The sequence below is a fragment of the Ananas comosus genome, linkage group 13, assembly GCF_001540865.1.
Source record: "Ananas comosus cultivar F153 linkage group 13, ASM154086v1, whole genome shotgun sequence".
NCBI classification, from domain to species: Eukaryota; Viridiplantae; Streptophyta; class Magnoliopsida; order Poales; family Bromeliaceae; genus Ananas; species Ananas comosus.
Window position 1 is genome coordinate 4,182,248 of NC_033633.1, and position 20,696 is coordinate 4,202,943.

The following is a 20,696-nucleotide window of genomic DNA, read 5'->3' on the forward strand; positions in this document are numbered from 1 at the left end:
TGAGGTCGGAGCGGATGTAGTAGGTGAGGTCATTATCGAGGACGCCGTATGCTATGCCCACGGGTTTCTCGGGCAACGCCTCTTAGAAAATAGAAACTAATGAGGCAGAAAATCGAAACAGCAACGTTACAGCGTAGGAATTAATGAGACGGGAAGCCGAAGAGGCAGACGTTACAGGGAATGAATTAATAAAACGAAAAGCCGAAGAGGCAGACGTTATGAGGAAGGCGAGCGGTCGCAATGATTGGAGAGTATAAATTTTGAAAAATTTTTGAAAAGGAGAGATTATGGTGTTACCACATGACAAAAGCTTATGAGAAATAATGTATGTGTATAAATTCTAATAGTGTTGAAATTTCTACAATTGGGCCCATACTTTACTTGTGCCCTAGTTGGGCCTATGTTAGTACGTATCTTCGATTCTCTGCAATTTGAGATTTAAAATTTAAAATTTAAATTTAAAATTTAAAATTTGAAATCTAATTTTCAAAATTTAAAATTTAAAGTTAAAATTTAAAAATTCAAAAATAAATCTGAAAATTAAAAATTAAAATTAAAATAAAAATAAAAATAAAAATAACAATTTAAAGTTTTAATCCAAAATCAGAGTTAGATTTCAAAAAGCAGCTTTTTTCTGCTTCTGATTTTGGGGCCTTCAAAATAAGTTTTCTAATTTTAAAAAGAAGAATCAGGTTTTAAAAGTGAGTTGCCAAACGCTCTATTGAACCGAAAATTACTTTGTAGCCCAAAAATACTTTTTAAAAGTTAGGCCAAACACCCCAATAGTCAGATTGCTATACTAGAACCGACGATAAAGTCAAACCAAACAATGAACAACATGGCCATCATGTTTTACTTGTCACTTCATTTTTTATCGTTTATAATACTTTTTTTTGTTTTTTGTGAATTTTATCTCTTTTGAAATGTACGTGTAAAAATTTCCGTGATCAACTTGGCAAATTTCCACCACCATCCCTCTACTTTAAGTCATTTGCAAATGGGTCTTATTCTGTCCCATAAAAAATCAATTTGCTTCCAAATTTGATACCCAAGGTTAGTTTCAGTTCCTCTAATCATCATTATAATTTTTATTTTAATTTTTAAAAATAAAACTGCAAATAAATTATATTGTCAAATAAAGCCTGTGGAGTTAATTCGAATTTCACTAAGTTTTGGAGTGTTGTATTAAAGGACAGACAATAGCACTTTTTACAATTTTCCATCATTTTATTTTTGGAAGCTTAATTAATTAAAATTATTATTTCTTAAAATTTAATTTTGATTATGATTTCAGTCCGACCTTCTAAATTTAACTCTGAAGTTTAATAATTATTTTTAATTAATCCATTATTTTGTTCGAGTGGTATGGAAACATCGTTTCTTAATTTTTTTTTTTTTTTTAACCGCACAACTTTAGAGAATTTAAAAAGTGGTTTAATTTCCTCCATATAAGGTCTTAAATTTGATACCTTAGCTTATTTTCGGTTCCAAATCATCATCATAATTTTTATTTTACCTTTTTGAGAAAAAAAATTTCTGGATGAATAATTTTCTCCAGCAAAGCCTGAGGACTAAATTCAAATTCAGGTCATTTGCAGATTAAATTAAAATAAAACTTCAGGACTACTACAGAATATTTTTTACATCCATCATAATTGCACGAATTACACCCCATCTATCCAGTCGATGGAATGTTACCTCCATCATTTCAGTCAATCATATTTCTATAATACTTTCTTTTTTTTTGGGGAGTTTCTAAGAAAGTCTTCTATTTTGCTAAGTGAATGGCACAGGTGTACTCGGCAATCACCGCTACTGGTTTTGTACGTTGCTTTAATGACAGTGACTCGGAGGATTCTAATGAAGTAAAACGCAATCATTTCTACTCGCTCCTGTTGTATTCTTTTGCCTCTTTTTTTCAAATGGCAATTACAGGAGCTGTACAAGTTTGGAAGGCAAACTTGTCACAGTATAATTGGCTAGTATTTCTGGTTGGTGTTTGTGTTGGGGCAATTATTCAGATGACCGAAAGCTAGATTTTGTGCTGTTACAAGAATGTGGAGGTGGAACCAGGTGTTTATTTTTTTGTTTGTCACTTTATTTTGTTTTTATTTGTGATTGCCTGATATATCTTAAATGATTTTTTATAGATGCAATTGGTGGATAGGACATAAGGTGTCGAAATTGAGGGGTATTTCAGAGAAGGTTCGAGGAGCATTTTTAGTTGTTTTTTCCTTTTCCTTTCTATCTGAAAATGCTCCTCGAACCTTTTCCGAAGAACCCCTCAAGTTCGACACCTTATGTCCTATCCACCAGTTGCATCTAAAAAACCATTTAAGATATATCAGGCAATCACAAATAAAAACAAAATGAAGTGACAAACAAAAAAATAAACACCAGGTTCCACCTCCACATTCTTGTGACAGCACAAAATCCAGCTTTCAGTCATCTGAATAATTGCCCCAACACAAACACCAACCAGAAATACTAGCCAGTCATACTGTGACAAGTTTGCCTTCCAAACTTGTACAGCTCCTCTAATTGCCATTTGAAGAAAAAGGCAACAGAATACAACAGGAGCGAGTAGAAGTGATTGCGCTTTACTGCATTAGAATCCTCTGGGTCACTGTCATTAAAGCAACGTACAAAACCAGTAGCGGTGATTGCCGAGCACACATGTGCCATTCACTCAGCAAAGTAGAAAACTTTCTCAGAAACCCCCAAGAAAAATAATCTATAAAAATATGATTGACTGAAATGATGGAAGTAACAATTCACAACAGTAATAGATGGATCTCGTTGTCAGACCATATGGCGGGAATATTTTCATGCTGAAGCTAGAAAAAAAGGGACAACTCAAATTGATTCAATATTCAAACAATAAAATCCCAACAACCAAGAACTCTTACAACTACGACAAAAGCATGGGTACCAATGTATTAATATAGGAAACTATAAAAAATCTATAAGTCTCAGATTGATTTAAAAATTAATCTTGTAATTGGTCTACTCCGAATATTTATCCGCCAAACTGTTTAAAATAGTGCAACAACCCAAACATCTACACTACATCCGCGCACACAAAAAAGCCACCGAATGGTTGCCTACATAGTAGGCCATCCAAATTCTGCATGCTTTCTATTCCAATAATATAAATGCATCAATAGAAAATTCGTAATCTATTCACCAACAGACCAATGCACACCATGGTGTTGATTCACCTTGCAAGGCAGAACTTAAAGTAATAGTCTGCCATACACAGCCACCAACCTATTTTATCATATCACAGACCGTCAAATTCTTTTGTATCATCTTCTCCTTATTAAAAAACGAAAGGTTTTTAAAAAAAAACAAAACAGAATGAACAAAATAGGAATTTTAAAACCATGAAAGGAGCAAAAAAGCCTAGGCAGGGAAGTACGAACTCGAACTTGCAAGCCAATGCAGGAAAAACATAAGCAAGAAAAGCATAAACAGCCAATAAAACAATGAAAACATACAATACCAAATACAAAAATTCCTTAATTTTTTGCACAAAAACTATCCCCACCGCGTAGCTAGCAAAACAGTAAAGAGGATAACAGAAAAAAGCAAAAGAAATACTTCAAAATATTGAATCAAAAGAAAGAAAGCAAAGATGTTAGAGCAAACATTAGCAACAACATCTGCACTTAGAAAACAGAGAATTCCAAATAAAAAACAGCGAACAACAACTAAGGCAAAAGCATGCGTAACAACGTATTAATATAGGAAACTATGAAAAATCAGTAAGGCTCAAATTATTCAAAAATTAATCTTATAATTGGTCTACCCCGAATATTTATCCGCCAAACTATTTGAAATACTAGCAGGGAGATCCTAGAGAAGAAACCCTAACCCTAACCCTAATTCCAACCCCGCTTAAAGTCAAAAGAGGAGTGAGAAATGGAGGAGAAGAAGGAGGAGGAGCTCACCTGCTCCCCTCGGATGCTCGCATTGTTCGCCGGATGAATTAGAAGAAAAAAACCCTAACCCTAATTCCAACCCCGTTCAAAGTCAAAAGGGGAGTGAGAAATCAAGGAGAAGAAGAATGAGGAGGAGCTCTCCTGCTTCCCTCGGATGCTCGAGTTGTTCGCCGTATGAATCAGACTCCACAGTGGAGGCACAGCTCTCTGCGCGTCCATGGCGGAAGCGAAACCCTAATTCCTGAGGAGCGAAGAAGAATGTAAAGGGAAACCCTAAAATCTCTTTACGCGTCCATGGCGGAAGTGAAACCCTAATTCCTGAGGAGCGAAGAAGAATGTAAAGGGAAACCCTAAAATCTCTTTACGCGTCCATGGCGGAAGTGAAACCCTAATTCCTGAGGAGCGAAGAAAAAGCAGGTGAAAAGGACAAGTGAGGAGTTGTCGAACTCGGAAAAAGTAAATGAAAGGGAGGAAGGTGTGAGAAGCATGCCAATCGAAGATGGCCACGTGGCACCGTCGCTCCCAATGCTACGGTTGATAAAGGCGAAAATAAAATGCATGAACCACCTTCAACAATTAAAGGTGAAGGTAAAATGCATGACATGAACCACCTTCAACAATTAATTTTTAGTATTTGTCCATCATTAACTTCATCTTTTATTTAGGGATTCCAAAATCCTATGGGGTGGCCGGGGCCCCCGAATCCGCTGCGAGGAGGGCTAAGCCCGCAGCTGGCCGGGGTGGGCCCACGTGCCTACTGCGGGCGGGCCGAGCCCGAACGGCGGCAGCGGGGCTGGTCCTGCGCCCACCCGCCATGCGCGGGTCCTTCCACGGCAGTCCCCTCCCCTCTTTTTTTAAAGAAGGATAAACTTTAAAAATTTATATCTTTTGATTTAGAACTCCAAATTTTACAAGAAATATATCAAAAGAAAGTTTGTGAAGAGCTCTTCCAAACCATGCAAGTTTCACAATGGGATATGTATTACACATCAAACAAGCTACCGGCAAAATTTCGATTTAGGGTTTCGTTTTTCTCATAAAATACTAAACCAAACTAAATCAAACTTTGTAGATCTAATCTACAACATAGGTGTTACAAGATGTGTAAAAACTACACAAAAATATCTACCCTAGAAAAATCCACCATTAACGCCACAAGCATGCAAGAAAAAAAATTTAAACGTTGGTAGATTAAAATCTAGACATGCAACCTTGTCAAGAAAATTTAGGGCACGAAATCAAACTAATAACACTCTGATACCAATGTGGAACACAGCTGAAGTATTCGTTCGTACCTTTTAACGGAAGCGACTCACGTTAGAACGCGACAAGCCCGGATCGTAGAGGTTGATTCACGTGTCCTCGGATCGTCCACGAAAGTCTTCTATCGCTCCAAACTCACGGTGGATCGAATTACAAACGAGCATGATGTCTAATCCACCGTTCAAGACCTTCTACAATAATAGGTTAATGGAGGATGCGGTTTCTACCTTTCTCTTGGTTTTCTTGTTGTCTTTCTTATTGCATCTTATGTGAGATTGCCTGTATATTTATAAGGGATTCTAAAATCCTAATAGGTACGTAAGAGATAAGGCTAAGTCAGTTTATAATGGTTATCCTAATATGGTTAGAATTTATCTCTACTTAGTTTTCCAATTTAAAAGCGAGATTAATCCTAATCCAATTAAACAACGTAATAACCGTCGGATCGAGCCCGATTATGGGTGCGCCCGATTCGATTTAACCGAATGCCAACACAATTGAAGATGGCCACGTGGCACCGTCGCTCCCAATGCTACGGCTGAAAAAGGTGAAAGTAAAATGCATGACAGAACCACCTTCAACAATTAAAGGTGAAGATAAAATGCATGACATGTACCACCTTCAACAATTAAAGGTGAAGGTAAAATGCATGACAGGAACCACCTTCAACAATTAATTTTTAGAATTTGTCCATCATTAACTTCATCTTTTATTTAGGGTAAATTTTAATTTTTTTTCTTCATTATTTAGCACACTTTTTTTTTCCCTCCTATATTACAAAAAGTTATACATATACATAAATATCTTGGTGAAGGTAAAATGCATGAGAGGTACCACCTTCAACAATTAAAGGTGAAGGTAAAATGCATGACAAGAACACCTTCAACAATTAATTTTTAGAATTTGTCCATCATTAACTTCATCTTTTATTTAGGGTAAATTTTAATTTTTTTTCTTCATTATTTAGCACACTTTTTTTTCCCCTCCTATATTACAAAAAGTTACACATATACATAAATATCTTGTGTTTTAATTTGTTTTTATCTTACAATTAAGTGATTACAAAAATTACACTTAACTATTATGTCGTTATTAAAAAAAATTATTTTGCTGATCTATTTGATAGTAAATTTTTATGATAAAAATAAATATAAAATTATAAAATAGTGAAATGTAATTTTTTATTTTGTTTCATATAGTGACAAAGTGAAAATAAATTAAACAGCACCAGAATAAATTGAAGTTTATTCTTTTTTTGTAATTTATACTTCTCTAACTTTTAATTTTTTAAAATTAGATTATTTGGAAAATTTAATATATCTAATAGCTTTATTAGCTATTAGCCATTAGTTCTTTTGATTTTATTTGCTGAAAAAATTAAAGCTAATAAATTAACAAAATTATTGATAAATTTGATAAGGTTCATAAATTTGAAAAAAATTGCTAAATCTAAAAACATAAAAATTTAAGATAGCCATAATAAATATAAGGCCATCTTATTTTGAAATAATAATGCTATTAATCAGATATAATAAAAATTTTAACTAAAATAACTAATCTAATTTTAAGAAAAATGATAGCTAGGTGTAAATTTAAAAAAATTTGAAGTTGAGGGGCAAATTCAAACACCGTATAGTTGAGAGGGATTTCTATGTGTTTTACCTTTTTTTTTTAGAGATAATATTTGATAAACCTTTCAAAATTTTTTAAAAATATTTTATTTACCCTAAATGGCCAAAATACTCTTAGTAATTTCAAAAAATTCCTTCAAACGTCCTCTTGTCCTGTAGTGTTTGCTAATAAGATTGGACTTAACAAGGGTACCATTGAGTGATAAATTTAAAATTTTGAATATTAATAAAGGGCATACAAAAATAGTCTTGACCCTTATATTTTTTTGGACAGCTTCTGGAATAGTATTTCAAAAGAAACTATGTTTTTCACTTTGCTTAAAAGACTGTTTGGTATCACGTAAAAATTGCGAAAACAAATTTTCGATGAAAAAAGTTTCCAGTGTAAAACGAGTTTTACGATTCTAGCATTTGATTTGAATATTTATTTATTTTTTTGTTAAAAATTTTCATTTCCCACTTTTGTCATGCAGAAGGCAAAATGACAAATCATTAGATCATATTATTCCCTAAAAAACCACTATCATCCTAACCCTATCCTAACCCTATTAATCTTCTTCCATATGCTTAAAACCTATAATCCAAATACTTAAAACTTAGAAGCACTAAAGAGTTGCACTTTTAAAAGTATAACAGCTCTCTCTCTCTCTGTATATATAGAGTCCAGCCATTGTAACTAACTTCGCTTTACCACCTCAAAAGTCAATAGAACACGGCCATGTTGCAGTACAGCTCAACACTACCACAGTAATGCAGATTATTATTCTGAAGTTTCAGGCAAAAGAAACAATATGTAAATTTTCAGATGAAACAGTTTGATTAGCTTCATGTCTAAATTCCCCTTCATTTTAGAAACTCCCTCTGTGATAAGCAGTTTCAATCAAGAAAAAGCTCTTCAGTGTCAACTAGTGGTGGTTTCTGGGTGCTGCATATTCTAAAGGGAAGATAAACAAAAAAAAAAGCTGTCTTTGTTTACAAATGGAATTAACAATAAAAACCATATGTCTTCACATTTGAAACCTTCCCGTCAGCAAGGTTTGAGTATAAATCATTTCTGCAAATATGGACTTAGCTGGAGCACAACTTGGAGTATAGAAGGCTTCATGGGCAACTTGACAAACTAACAGCTCTCTACCCAAAATAGACCTCCAAAAAATTGGTGCTAAATTCAAAGACAATTAGGGCAGAGAGAAGCCACCATGAAACCTACAGGGCGACTGAGGTAGAGTCATCTAACCTAGAGCTTGCAGTTCAAGCTTATAAATTCTAGAAAAAAAGCTTCAAATTTTGCCTGGGCATAAAAGGAGTCTAAATGAAGGAGAAGATCATGACTTTGGTAGTAGATTTTAATCACAAAGGCGAAACCAAATCGAAATTAAAACACTCCAATATATATATGAATGCCCACGTGCTCACAAGTGCAAAGTGTTGTAGTATACTTGATAAGCAAATAAGCAAAGTTTACGATATAAAAGAAATATTATAACATCATGACACTGATTCAACATTTTGGATTCTCTAGCTACTACCCAAAGTTTAGGTGATCTGACACAATTAGGACAATAGGCCTTTTTTTATTAACATTTAACACTTGCTTTTGTTGTTGTTATAATTATTCTTTGATCAACTTTTTACTTCCAACATTATCTTTCCCAGTCTTTTTGTAGTCAAACTCGATAAAGCCAAATATGCAGCAGATGAACTAGAAAACCATAATAGGAACCAGTAATGGGAAGATAAACCAATGTTCTCAATTATAGATGCCCTTCTGATCATAGTTTCCAGGTCTAGGAAGAGAAGAAAAGTTTATAGTTCAAGCTGCAATAAGGATGGACAATTGGAAAGTTGATCTAAGAGGATAATGAAGTTTAAAAAAAAAGACTACATGATTCAATTTATTTTTGGAAGGCCTGGTTACAAAGCAATGTTAACAAAAGATGCTAGCATATTTCCCCTTAGATTAGCGTGAATAATAACTACAGTTTTGAAAATTTAACTAGAGAAGTGTAAAATGATAAAGTCACCAATGTCAATGAATCAAAAATTTTGAGAACACTTTAAGGGTTGAAAAATAATATTTAGGCATAATATACATCAACAAGATAACTGCTTCATTTCCTTTCATTCCAATAACATTCATGCAACAAATGAAGAATAGTATCTAATAAAGCTTAATCTAATTTTTGTAATGCTATTGATGCATCTATTCTGTTTTCAGTTTCAGAAAATTTACCTTCTGATGCTGGCAATTTGACTTCATCACATATCCAGGTCATTTCCAACTCATAAGTCTTATCCTTTGCTTCATCATGCTGCCCAATAATTAAAACAAGCAGATAAAGGCCTAAACAGAAAGAAAGAAAAAAAAAAAAAAAAAACTTCTTTATTTTAAAGAATTATTTGATTGGAGACAGATCCTACGTTCCCTTCTTTCTTTTCTAATCTTCCCAGAGTTCCACCAAGAGAGAACCATTTTTATGCTCCAAAAAGAACTAGCCTCATAGATTATGCAACATAAAGAAGGATAATTTCATCACCCAAACTACTCAAGCATTAGGCGATGCATAAGTATCCCAGCAATAGATATAATTACATAATTTTACAAAGTATATATCTAAATAACCATGTAAATCATTAAGATATCATCACACTGACAACAAAAATCGCTTACAAGAGATAAAACATGAAAATTTTAAAATTTAAAACTGCTTTCTACCACATTAGGCAGTCATGTGTTAGGTGGTAAATTTCTACTCGAGGTCAACAGGATTTATTTGGAATAACAACCTACTAATGCGGATGTCACAAATCCACCCTCGCCACAAATTGTTATCTTTGGGAATAGAATAGCGCTGTCCTGGGGATATTTTTAACCAGCCAATTTCAGGCAGGGATATCATCAATTCATGGTGGGATAGAAGGGTAGAGACTGATGAGACTATAAGGTCAAATTAAATTCTTCCAACCTCAGAAATTTAAAAAATGACCAGAACATATGGGAGACAGTGAAAGCAACCACACATTTTCTTTCCAATGATAAGCCTTGTCAATCAAGCAAATGTGAGAAAATATACGAGCCCTCAAGTTGCAGGCATGTAGAACAAACTAAAGTCTAGCAATTCATTACGTGGTGCTTACCAAATCAACAGACTGTCGCTTTCAAATTTAAAAAGATATTTGTGCATTCACTCAAATATTCAAGAAACAACATGATAAAAAGAAAGAAGGCCCTTCCATAATTTCTCTCACATATTTTTTTCTTCTGAAAAGCACAAACTAGTTTATGAATCATTGGACACACCATTCAAACTGTTAAATCATACAAATTATCAGATGCAGAGAAACAACATAACTCGCTATAACTATTTGTAGGTCAAAGTAATCTCTGGCACCACATTTGAGATGGTAACATCCAAGAAACTAATACTTCAGAGTAAGGGAATCAGCTAAACCTACTAACACACTAAGAAAAGCATCTCCGTTAACTAAAACGATCACAGTAGCTAGACATGTAACTCAGAATATATTTTCTGCGGTCCAATCGGAGACATAGTTAGTTAATTTGCGAATTATTCATGAATTATTCACAAACTTTTCAAAAATCGAATTAAACAGTAATTTTCGTGTTTTTTCCCAAAATTCGAAAGAAGGCGCTTTTTTTTTTTGAGTAAAAGTAATTGTTGGCGAATAGTTCGCCCCAAAAAACGGCGCTCGCGGTCGCTGCGACGCGGACTCGCGGAGACAAAAGAAACAAAAATAAAAAAAAAAAACTTTTCAGAGCGGTTCGCCTAGCCAAAAAAAAAAAAAAAAAAAAAAATCCCCTTTCTGAAGTGATCGGCCCCCTCCCACCCCACCCTCCCAAAACCCTAACTTCTCACCCCTGCGGCCCTGCTTCCTCCCCCTCCCTCCCCCTCCCCTCCCCTCTTCCTTCCGGCCGCTCGCCGAACGCCATCGGAAGCCCTCTCTCTTCAGAAATCGAAGATCGAAGATCGAAGATCGAAGATCGGGTTCTTCACTCTTCAGAAATCGAAACCCTCCTCGTCGCCTCCGCTTCCGCTTCCGCTATCCAACGGTAGATCAGTAATCGGGTGGTTCTTTACAAACCAGGTGCGATTTGAGTTTTCATTCTTCAAAGCAAAAGTTGCAAGCTTTTAGTCCATCTGATGGATACTCTTTTATACACAAATGGCTCGCGTGCTTAAATTGAATGTGTCCATTCTCTGTTATGCACAAAGAAGACCAAACATAGTGCTAAATAATCTAATTAACTTAGGGACCAGGAACCCTGTAATTATACCTAATCAATTTCATGATCTTGTCAACACTTGCAAAAGGAAAATTGTTTGTGTCTTTCATGGACCATTGACTCAGTGGGTTTTTTCTAAACCACTTTATGTATCTTTTATTTATTTACTGTTTAGTCTTTAGAATTTAGATATGCTAGTATGCACTATGCAAAGTGCTGGTTTCATCTTGTATTTAATTTCTAACTATACTTGTATGTGAACCTTAATTATTTATTAAAAGTTCGGCATAATATAGTTTACTTTTTTTTTTTACTTAATTAGTTTAATTTTGTAGCTCTCTATTCTTACATTCTTAAAAAATATAAGTATTTATGCTAATAGCATAAATTTTGAGAGAAAAAAAAACTTAATTTAATAGCCGAACTTTTGATTCCGAATTTTTAATGGGTGAACGTATAATATCTGTATAAATTACGTATCCGAATAATTGGTGAATCTATTTTTTAGCTTTTTTTTTTCAAAAAATGTAAAAATTAGAAGGCGAATTTTATCCGAATTATACCTATACCGAATTTTTGCCGAATCCGAATTAACTAACTATGATCGTAGAACGCAGAAGCATAACCCTATATACTTTTTTCTTAACTCCATTTTATCTAACAACGTCAGATAGACCTCTTAACTCCATTTTATCTAACAACGTCAGATAGACCTCAATGCCAAACTAAGCCTTAGATAAGGCTAGACTAAGAATTTTTGTTAGAAAAAAAGTAATTTGGGAAAAAAATTAAAATAAAATTACCTATAGCATTATTTTCTAATTCATCTAAATGAGACAATATTAAGAATATTTTAAAAAATAAGACTTTTTTAAAAATTTACTTTTTAAATAAGATTAGGTATTACATTATTTTCTAGTTCATATAAATGAGGTTAGGTTAGGAGTTTGTTTTTTAAAAAAACTAGTTATAGTGCACGTGCGATGTCACATTTAATTAAATTAAATTTATATTTATATTTTAAATTTAAATAATTATTGGTGGTATAAATCTTTTTATCAATTAATTTTTTTAACTTTAATTTTTTTAATGTGTATCCAAATTTTAAAATTTTGAAATAATTCTAAATTTTAAATTTATGAATTCAGATTTAAATTTATGAACAAAACTCAAAATTTGAAGTTAATTTTGAATCCATAATTTGAATCTAAATAATTATTAGAGACATTGATTTATTTATCATCCCATCTATTTTTCAAATTTGATATATTTTCAAATTAATTAATTATTTTCGATTTGAAATATTGTTTACACACCCAAATATTGAAATGTTAATTAATTTCAAATTTTGAATTAAAATATTAATTCACATTTGAAATTATGAACCAAATTTAAAATTTAAAGTTGATTTGATAAGCTTATTTAAATCATTCTACTTTTTAAACCTAAATTTTTTTTAGTTAGTTAATTGAGAGATAGTGGATACTAAATATTTTCAATGTGTATTACGTAGATATTTTCGTTTTTTTTTTACGAGCATGGATATTCTTTTATGGGGCATGAAAAATATTTTGTTTTTCGATTGACAAAAATTTGGATAAGTATGAATTTTCTTTATTATCGCAAATGAAATGCAATATTTTTTCCTACTAAAAAAAGATCTGTCAACAATTATTTCAAATCAATATAAATTTGTGAATCACATTTATCTACAAATTTAAAATTTTAAATTGTAAATTCATATGGTATATTTTATTAAAAAATATTTCATATTTTAAATATTAGTATATAAAATTGAGATAATTTTTATATATTCATCTTTAAAAAATATAATTAAATATTATATATGCAGAAGGTATTACCTAATTGGATATTATGTAGGTGATGCATATTACGTGTGAGAAAGAAAATATTTAAGAAACGCATATAAAAAATAAAATTATGAAATATTTAAGAAACGCATATAAAAAATAAAATTATGAAATTTGATACGCACTGCACTACGTAAAAAAAGTGATTTATTAGTCATGGGATTAGATCCAATAATTAAGAATTAATATATTTTATGATAATTTAAAAATAAAATAAAAATTATACGACTGTGTTAATTTTGGTATGGCGTTATTTTCTATTTCATCTAAATAAGGTTAGATAGGAATTTTTTAATAAAATAAGGTTATTTTTGGAAAAAAAATAAAAAAATAAAAAAGATAAGATATGGTATTATTTTCTAAATTCATCTAAATAAGACTAAATTATATAATGAAAAAAAAAAAAACGACTGTGATTCAGTTCCAATTTTTTTTGCAAACCTATTATATATCTGTTAGGATTTTTAAAATTTTCATCAATCCATATTCGGTTTTAAGATAATAGTTAATTTTCAAATTTATTCGGAATATAATACAATTCTTTCGGTACAAAAGCAGCCTACGACTTCAAAATCTCCTGGTCTCTCTCACGTCTTCCATTTATTTATTTTTTTAATTATTTTTCATTCGCAGGTTGTGTACATGGAGACTCAAAATAAGAGAGGAGGAGATCATGAAGAGTTCACAGCCGCGGAACGGAAAATCATGTTTAGGAGTTACATGTATATGAATGCTGTTATCGCCTTCTTCTATTGTGTCGGATTGGTGGCGTTCGTCGTCTCCAATTTTTGCCATTTCCGTTGGGACATGCCTCGAGTTAGAACATTCGGCATTGTCGAGATGGCGGTGGCAGGCCTTTGTTTCATCGTATGGCACGTACTCGTATGCGTGTTTTTTATTTTATCCTATTTCATGCATATTTAATATTTAATATGCAAATTATTTATTGGAATAGTAATTCAAACTTAATTAAGATATAATTAGAGATAAGTTTAAATATTTTATTTAATTACGATTAGAATATGTAATTATTCAAAGTAAAATTGAATTTATCTATCTCTTATGATTTGATAGTTATATATAATTAGGTATGTGTTAATTAGATGAATAAGTCATAATCATAGTAGATATGGCTACATGAGTGTTGCTCAGAATGTAATTAATTATTTTTTATTAATAAAGTATTAGTTTAGTTATTTTCTTTCTCTTAAAATATTTTTTCATCATATTGTTTTGTTCTATTTTAGATTTTGGATTATATAATCATTATCAACACAAATGTCGATTCCAACAAGCAGTATCAGAGCAAATCACCCTTTCAATAAGATTCGAGAAAGAGAGAAAGAGAGAAAAAAATTTAATTTGTCGGATACGAAAATACCAAAAAAGATTCGAGAAAGAGAGAAAGAGAGAAAAAAATTTAATTTGTCGGATACGAAAATACCAAAAAAGATTCGAGAAAGAGAGAAAAAAAAAAAAAGTATAAAATATTTACGTGATTCGGTCACGGGCCTACATCTACGAAGACGTAGCGGAGATCTTTATTATAATCAAAATGCTGTACAAAATATGCCTATCTCACAAAACTTTAATTTTAAAAAATATACCGATACTCTTATCTGCCGTATCAACAATGGAATAAAAGATATATTTATAATAGTGAATAAACCTAATACAACTAAGAATACAAATCTACTAAAATTTGGTATAATCTAAACTTAATTTAATAAAATAATTAAAACAGAATAGAATTCAAAAGAATCTTACGATTCTAGAATCGGAGACATACCTAATAGAAATTAATAAGAAAGTTTCACATCGGTGCACGTAATTAAAAATTACAAAATTAGATTGTGAGAAAAATATTAATTCCTTCCGGTACATACGTAACCAAAGTAGGAGTTTGTTAGCCTTTTCTTAAACAAAAAAAAACCACTTTGCTCAGGACATTTGCTCTGACATGAGGAAAAAAAAAAAAAAAAAAAAAAAAAAAAAAAAAACATCTGAAACAATAAAGCTCCCTTTGCACATATATAGAGAAATACAACGAAAACACAATGAGCAGAGAATTTTTAGTCACCAAAATGCGCGAAATAGCTAACACAATGCATTAAAGAGACCCGAGCAGGATAAGATAGTTTCATTTTCCATTACTCGACATGAATTGGATAAGAAACAGCTACCGATCATGCATGTTTTAGTCTTCAAATTTTACTTGGAGAGGGGGGCGTTCGACCCGTAATACGTCGCCGGCGGGGAGACGCCTATCCTCGAGTCTTCACCATTCGCTTTACCGGGAGTAACATACGGCGGCGGGTCAGGCTGGTTCCGACACCCGTAGCCACCGTCTTCAAGACGAGAGATCGTTTTTCTCGGAATCGCTGGTAAAAATTAGAAAAATATGAGAAGCATGCTTGACATTTTAAAATCTGAATTTTTTTAAAAAAAATTCCAAACGGAAGAAAAATTCTCTTTCACTCCGGAAACTGTTATCACTAAAAACTAAAAACTAAAAACTATTATCTACAATATCTCTTCAGAATAGATGTGCAAGTTAAAAACAACGCACATTAAGGCAGCCCACCAGCACTGGGATAAACATAAGATGAATGATTAGTAGCTACGCACAGTATCTAATTATGCCCTTCAAAACTTTAAAAATATCTAATATATTCATAGTGAACCAAAATACATTCATTAATTTACAAAAATCCATCAAATATATTCTTAACCGAAGGGTTTACTGATGGGATTTAGAGTTTAAAAGAATATTTTAGAAATAGAAGGTTAAATTTAAAATGTTTAAATAATAATGAGAGACACATAAGCAAAAGCCGCTAATAGTTAATCACACAATTAGAAAAAATTAATAAGAGACTTATTCTGGAGTGATCTTCTGGAAAATTTTCTAATAGCTAATCACACAAATAGTTACTCCAGGAAGAAGCTATATATTGTTCCAAGGATTTTTGGCAATACAGTTCACCATTATCATTGGGTTATTCTGGAAATACGCTCATATATTCATCACAAATCACAAATTAATTTTAAAAAATAAACTCTGCTAAGAAACAGACATTACATGCTCTTAAGTGGAGAGCTTCAACCTCTGAAACATGGATGCGGCAAAATCATTCGCACGCCTGGGCCGTATTTGTATCGAACAACGTTTTTGCATTGATACATTCATCCATTACATGTTCATATTAATAAAAATAAATAAATCAAATAAGACCAAACACAATTTGAAACAAAAAGAAATTAAATTATATGCTATTTCTATTGATAAAATCAGCCAAAAGCTAGCACTGCTTTGTAGTTTTTATACACAAATGCATCACGTGATAGTTTGCAGATAGAACACTACATTACGAACAAAAGAGAAAATTACAATCTTCATCAGCATTGGACTTTTTGCGAGCTACTATTGAGTTATTCATGACAAAATTCCAAAAATTTCACCTGCTAACTTCAGACACATTGCCAAACCTTCACGGTTGGTAAACGTCCGGAAGCCGGAGGCCCACACTGGCGGCAGATTTGTCCAATATCTTCTTCACCTCGTCCGACCGATCCACGGCTATGTTATATGAGAATAGCAATTCCTACAAAAGATAAAAAGAAAATTGTAAATTTTTAAAGTTAGGTTCTAACTAATGAGATGGGAAGTGGTAAATTCTACAACTAAGTAATACGAGAGTTACGGAGTATTATGAACTAATGGAGTAACAGCCAGTTCTAGATCAAGATTTATCAAAACAAATTTCCTTAAAACTTTATAAGAACTAATTTCTCAAATAGAGAGTTAATCATTCAATATAAGATCCAAAAAATTCATGATAAGGCAATGATATCCAATAGAAAGTTAAATGAATTTTGTGCCAAAGGTGATGACACCGAAAAATCTACATATACAACAATTTGTGGCTTAGTCTACAGAGAAATTTAGAACCGAATGAATTGACTAACTTTTATGCTATGACAAAGTGGTCATAAAAGAGTGACAAGAATTACTGCATGATCTGCCAAAAAAAAAAAAAAAAAGCAAAAATAACAAACGAAAAAAAATAATAAAGCCATATAGATAGCTTGTAATATTATCTCTAATGTTAGGGTAACAGATAATGAACAATCTGCATATCACCACCTAACTTTTTTTTTTTTCCTGAAAATTCTAAAAGGGACTGAACGACACCCAGAATGTGTAGAAAAAAACAGAGAAACCTCACAAAGAACACACAGAATAACTTCCAAGTTATTTTCAGAATAAAAGTCGCCATCTCATTGAATTACGAGTATAATGGAACTTCCTAGATTCATACTCCGACATATCAATTTCAGTAAGCATATCATGCATTCCGACTGGTGGGTTTTCCAATTACAGTACGATAATTTCCTGTATGAGATTTGTAAATCAACTAACAGTGAGAAATCATCTGACAATAGGTAGCTATTCGTGCATCTGATTTAGGTATTCTAAACTTGAAAACAAACAACCAAGAGAAAATTCTATAATGTTCTTGACACATGCTTGTACCTTCTGATTCGCAACGCCCAATTGGGTTGCACTTTTTTCCTGATTTAACAAATATTTCTTAAGAAAGTAAGTGAACTGGATGGTAGCATTGGGCACATGAGCTGCGATGAACGGCATAAAAACCCATCTATATACCCTATAAGGAGTTCCCTCAATTATTTCTACCACAAACAACCCGACACCTCTAGTCAGCAATTAACAGTTCGACTTCCGAAAGAATACATGCTAGCATAGCATTTTTATGTGCTAAAAATCTTATAACCAAATATCTGCTACAGTCAGCCATTAGAATGTTTGGCATTCTAAAGAACTATAAGAAGCATCTCAATCTAATTTAGTATAGGAAAGCAGGAAAGGGTGTTACGTAGAGGCTGGTCTGTTCGAAATAAAACACCAGACATTGTTGATGAATACAAATCCCACTGTGCCATGTCATACAACCTTCACATAGGGGGAGAAGTTCTACTCATAGTCCTATCAATCAACATGTAATATGAAAATGCCAAGCCGTCTGTACAACATTAACCTGATCATTGCTATTTTGCTATATATAACGTAAATTTTTTGAAATCTTGCAAATTTGTTAACAAAGATGCCAGTATAATAATTCTAATGATCAACTAGTCCACTCTAATAACTAAATTTATAGATCCAGTTGTACTGAAGAACTCAATGCTAGCAAGCACTACATCCAATATGATCCTAATCAAAAGAAATAATAAATTCTTCTAAAGTTCAGTAACTATCAGAAAGCACATTTGATATGCCACAGTTTGAAGTCATCTTAAGTTCGTTTCAGCAGATAGTTCCCAATTGTCTATGCAAAAGTTGCAAGTGTCAATTTAAATACTTAAGTGCCACCTATCCATCCACCAAATGAAATTCACGGTTGCAATACAGATTGTACATAGCTCAGTATAGCTCACCTAGATGGAGCAAATGGCCGGACAATTTTGCAAGCCGGTCATTTCACCCGAAATATCACTGAAATGCAATTACATCACCTAAATTTACAAAGATGAAATTCACCAACCGAACAATGATTCTGATGCAATCCACCAGAAAGCCCCCATTTTCATCAATTTACTCAGATGCCTGTTAGGAAAATTTACTCTGCAGCAGAACACTTAACTTGGCAAGCAAGTCATTTTCACGTGAAATGTGATTGAAGTGCAAGTACGTCACCTGACTTTGAAAAGTTGAAATTTACCAAACTGAACAATGATTCTGCCACAATCCACTGGAAAGCCCCAATTTTCGGCAACTTAGTCAGATATCCATTACGAAAATTTACTACCTAGCCGAACACATCAATCGGCAAGCTAGCCATTTCGCTCAAAACATGATCGAAGTGGGATCACATCACCGACTTCCGAAAGTTGAAATTACCTAACTGAACGAGAACGCCCTAGTTTTTGTCAATTTAGTCAGACATCTGTTAGAAAAGTTTACCATCTAGCCGGACACATAACTTGGCAAGCGGGCCATTTCACTCGAAAAATAACTAAAGTGCCGACAAAATAGTCAGTAAAGACGGCTTAGTGGCACTTGCAACAATGAAGCTTTTTTTTAAAAATTGGGGTTTTACTTATTACTTACCCATCATTAGAATTCAATATAGAGATTCATTTCTAATGAGAGTAATTAGAGGATTAAAAAACAAAGAGGAACCTTGTGATGATGGACGCTGTTGAGGAGGAAAGCATAGTCGTGCGCGAGCTTCAGCTTGTCACGGACCGCAGCTTCATCGGAGAGCGCTTTGTTCTTCCGGAACTCATCGATCACGTACTCGCGAAAATGGCCTTTCCCACCATCTTTCCCTATGTGCTTGTCCACAGCTTTTAGGATTTGGCGATACACGTTCAAAACCCTCGTCGCCTCCTTAGTAGATCCCATTGTTTTTTTTCTTTGTAAATTTTAAAAAAGGAAATAGATAAAACAATGAGATGTTTCAGGAGGAGATGAAGAGAAATCCTGAATCAAAAAGGCAAAAGAAAAAGTTAAGGCCTTTTTGGTAGCTGCAGGAATTGAAATAGAGTCCTATATTCCGTTATAATAGGTTGGTACCAAATTATCATACGCACACAAAAAATTAAACTAGGGTTTTTATTTTTAGGCCAACACATAATTAATTACGGCATAGAAAATATATAAATTTTTCCCTAACATTTCCAAATCAGATCCAGGAAAAGAGAGATTAAAAAAAAAAAAAGGAGATCCAAAACTAGATTAATAAGAATCAAAAATACCAAAAAGTGATTGTTAAGCATGTCCTGTAAAAAGAAAGATTGCAACTTAATGAGAAAAGACATGGCTTCAGATCTGACGAAGTTAGCATAAGCACTCCTTAAATCGACGAAAAAAAGGAAAAAAAAAAAAAACTTCGAAAACAATGGGTTTTAGCGAGAGAGAAGAAGTGATTAAATATGTATGCGAAAATGGCGAATGGAGGGAAGGAGATCGCGAAGATTACCTCCCATGCGAGAGAGACAGAGAGAGAGATTTGGAAACGATGCTGCTGATAGGGTTTGGGGGAGAGAGCGGAATGAGAAAGAGAAAAAAGAACAACGAAAAAGAAGACGAACGAAAAAAAAAAAAAAAAAAAACAGAGAACTTCAAATACACACCCCTATAGCTTCATATTTTATTACTTTAATACAATGTATTAATTTAATACCCTATAATTTTATTTTTATTTTTTTATTATTGATTTCACTAATTTTTTTTTTTTAAATCAGTAACAAAATTAAAACTAAAAGATACTAAAATGACCATTCGATAAATCTTGGTGGGAGTATATAAAATTTTTTATATATAATTTAACAAAATATTAACGAAAAAAATGACGAAAAGATAAAAATAAAACCACGGAATGCTAACTTGATACATTTTAAAACACGGGACACTAAAGTGAGAAAATACGAAATCAGAGCTGGTATTTAAAATTTATCTAAAAAATAAACAAAAAAAACATTTTAATCAGTTTACTAAATATCTAAACCTAATCTGCTATGAGAAAGAAGAGAGAGAATATATATATATATATATATATATATATATATATATATATATATATTAAATATCTAAAATATATCTAAATCTAGTCTGCTATACTAAAAAAAGTGACATATTTTTGCCAAACAGTAATATACCTACCAGTGAAGTTTTTATGCAAATTGGCCTTGTTTGATTGCATATAAAAAT

The 20,696-nt window shown here is 32.5% G+C and overlaps 1 protein-coding gene and 1 long non-coding RNA gene across 3 annotated transcripts; one reads left to right on the top strand and one right to left on the bottom strand.

Annotated features, from left to right (window-relative positions):
- On the top strand, positions 10,904 to 13,913 carry LOC109719022. Its single transcript, XR_002218586.1, has 2 exons — positions 10,904 to 10,945; positions 13,589 to 13,913. It is a non-coding gene; the product is annotated as an uncharacterized LOC109719022 (long non-coding RNA).
- On the bottom strand, positions 16,200 to 20,081 carry LOC109719067. Of its 2 annotated transcripts, none has more exons than XM_020245584.1 (3): positions 19,966 to 20,081; positions 19,164 to 19,402; positions 16,200 to 16,560 (listed from the first exon to the last, which is right to left on the bottom strand). In XM_020245584.1, exons 1-3 carry the CDS (start codon positions 19,970 to 19,972, stop codon positions 16,447 to 16,449), a joined length of 360 nt encoding a protein of 119 aa, XP_020101173.1. In that variant the 5' UTR covers positions 19,973 to 20,081; the 3' UTR covers positions 16,200 to 16,446. The 2 variants fall into 2 exon arrangements, with proteins under 2 accessions (XP_020101173.1, XP_020101174.1); XM_020245585.1 differs by having other exon boundaries at positions 19,164 to 19,466; positions 19,966 to 20,079.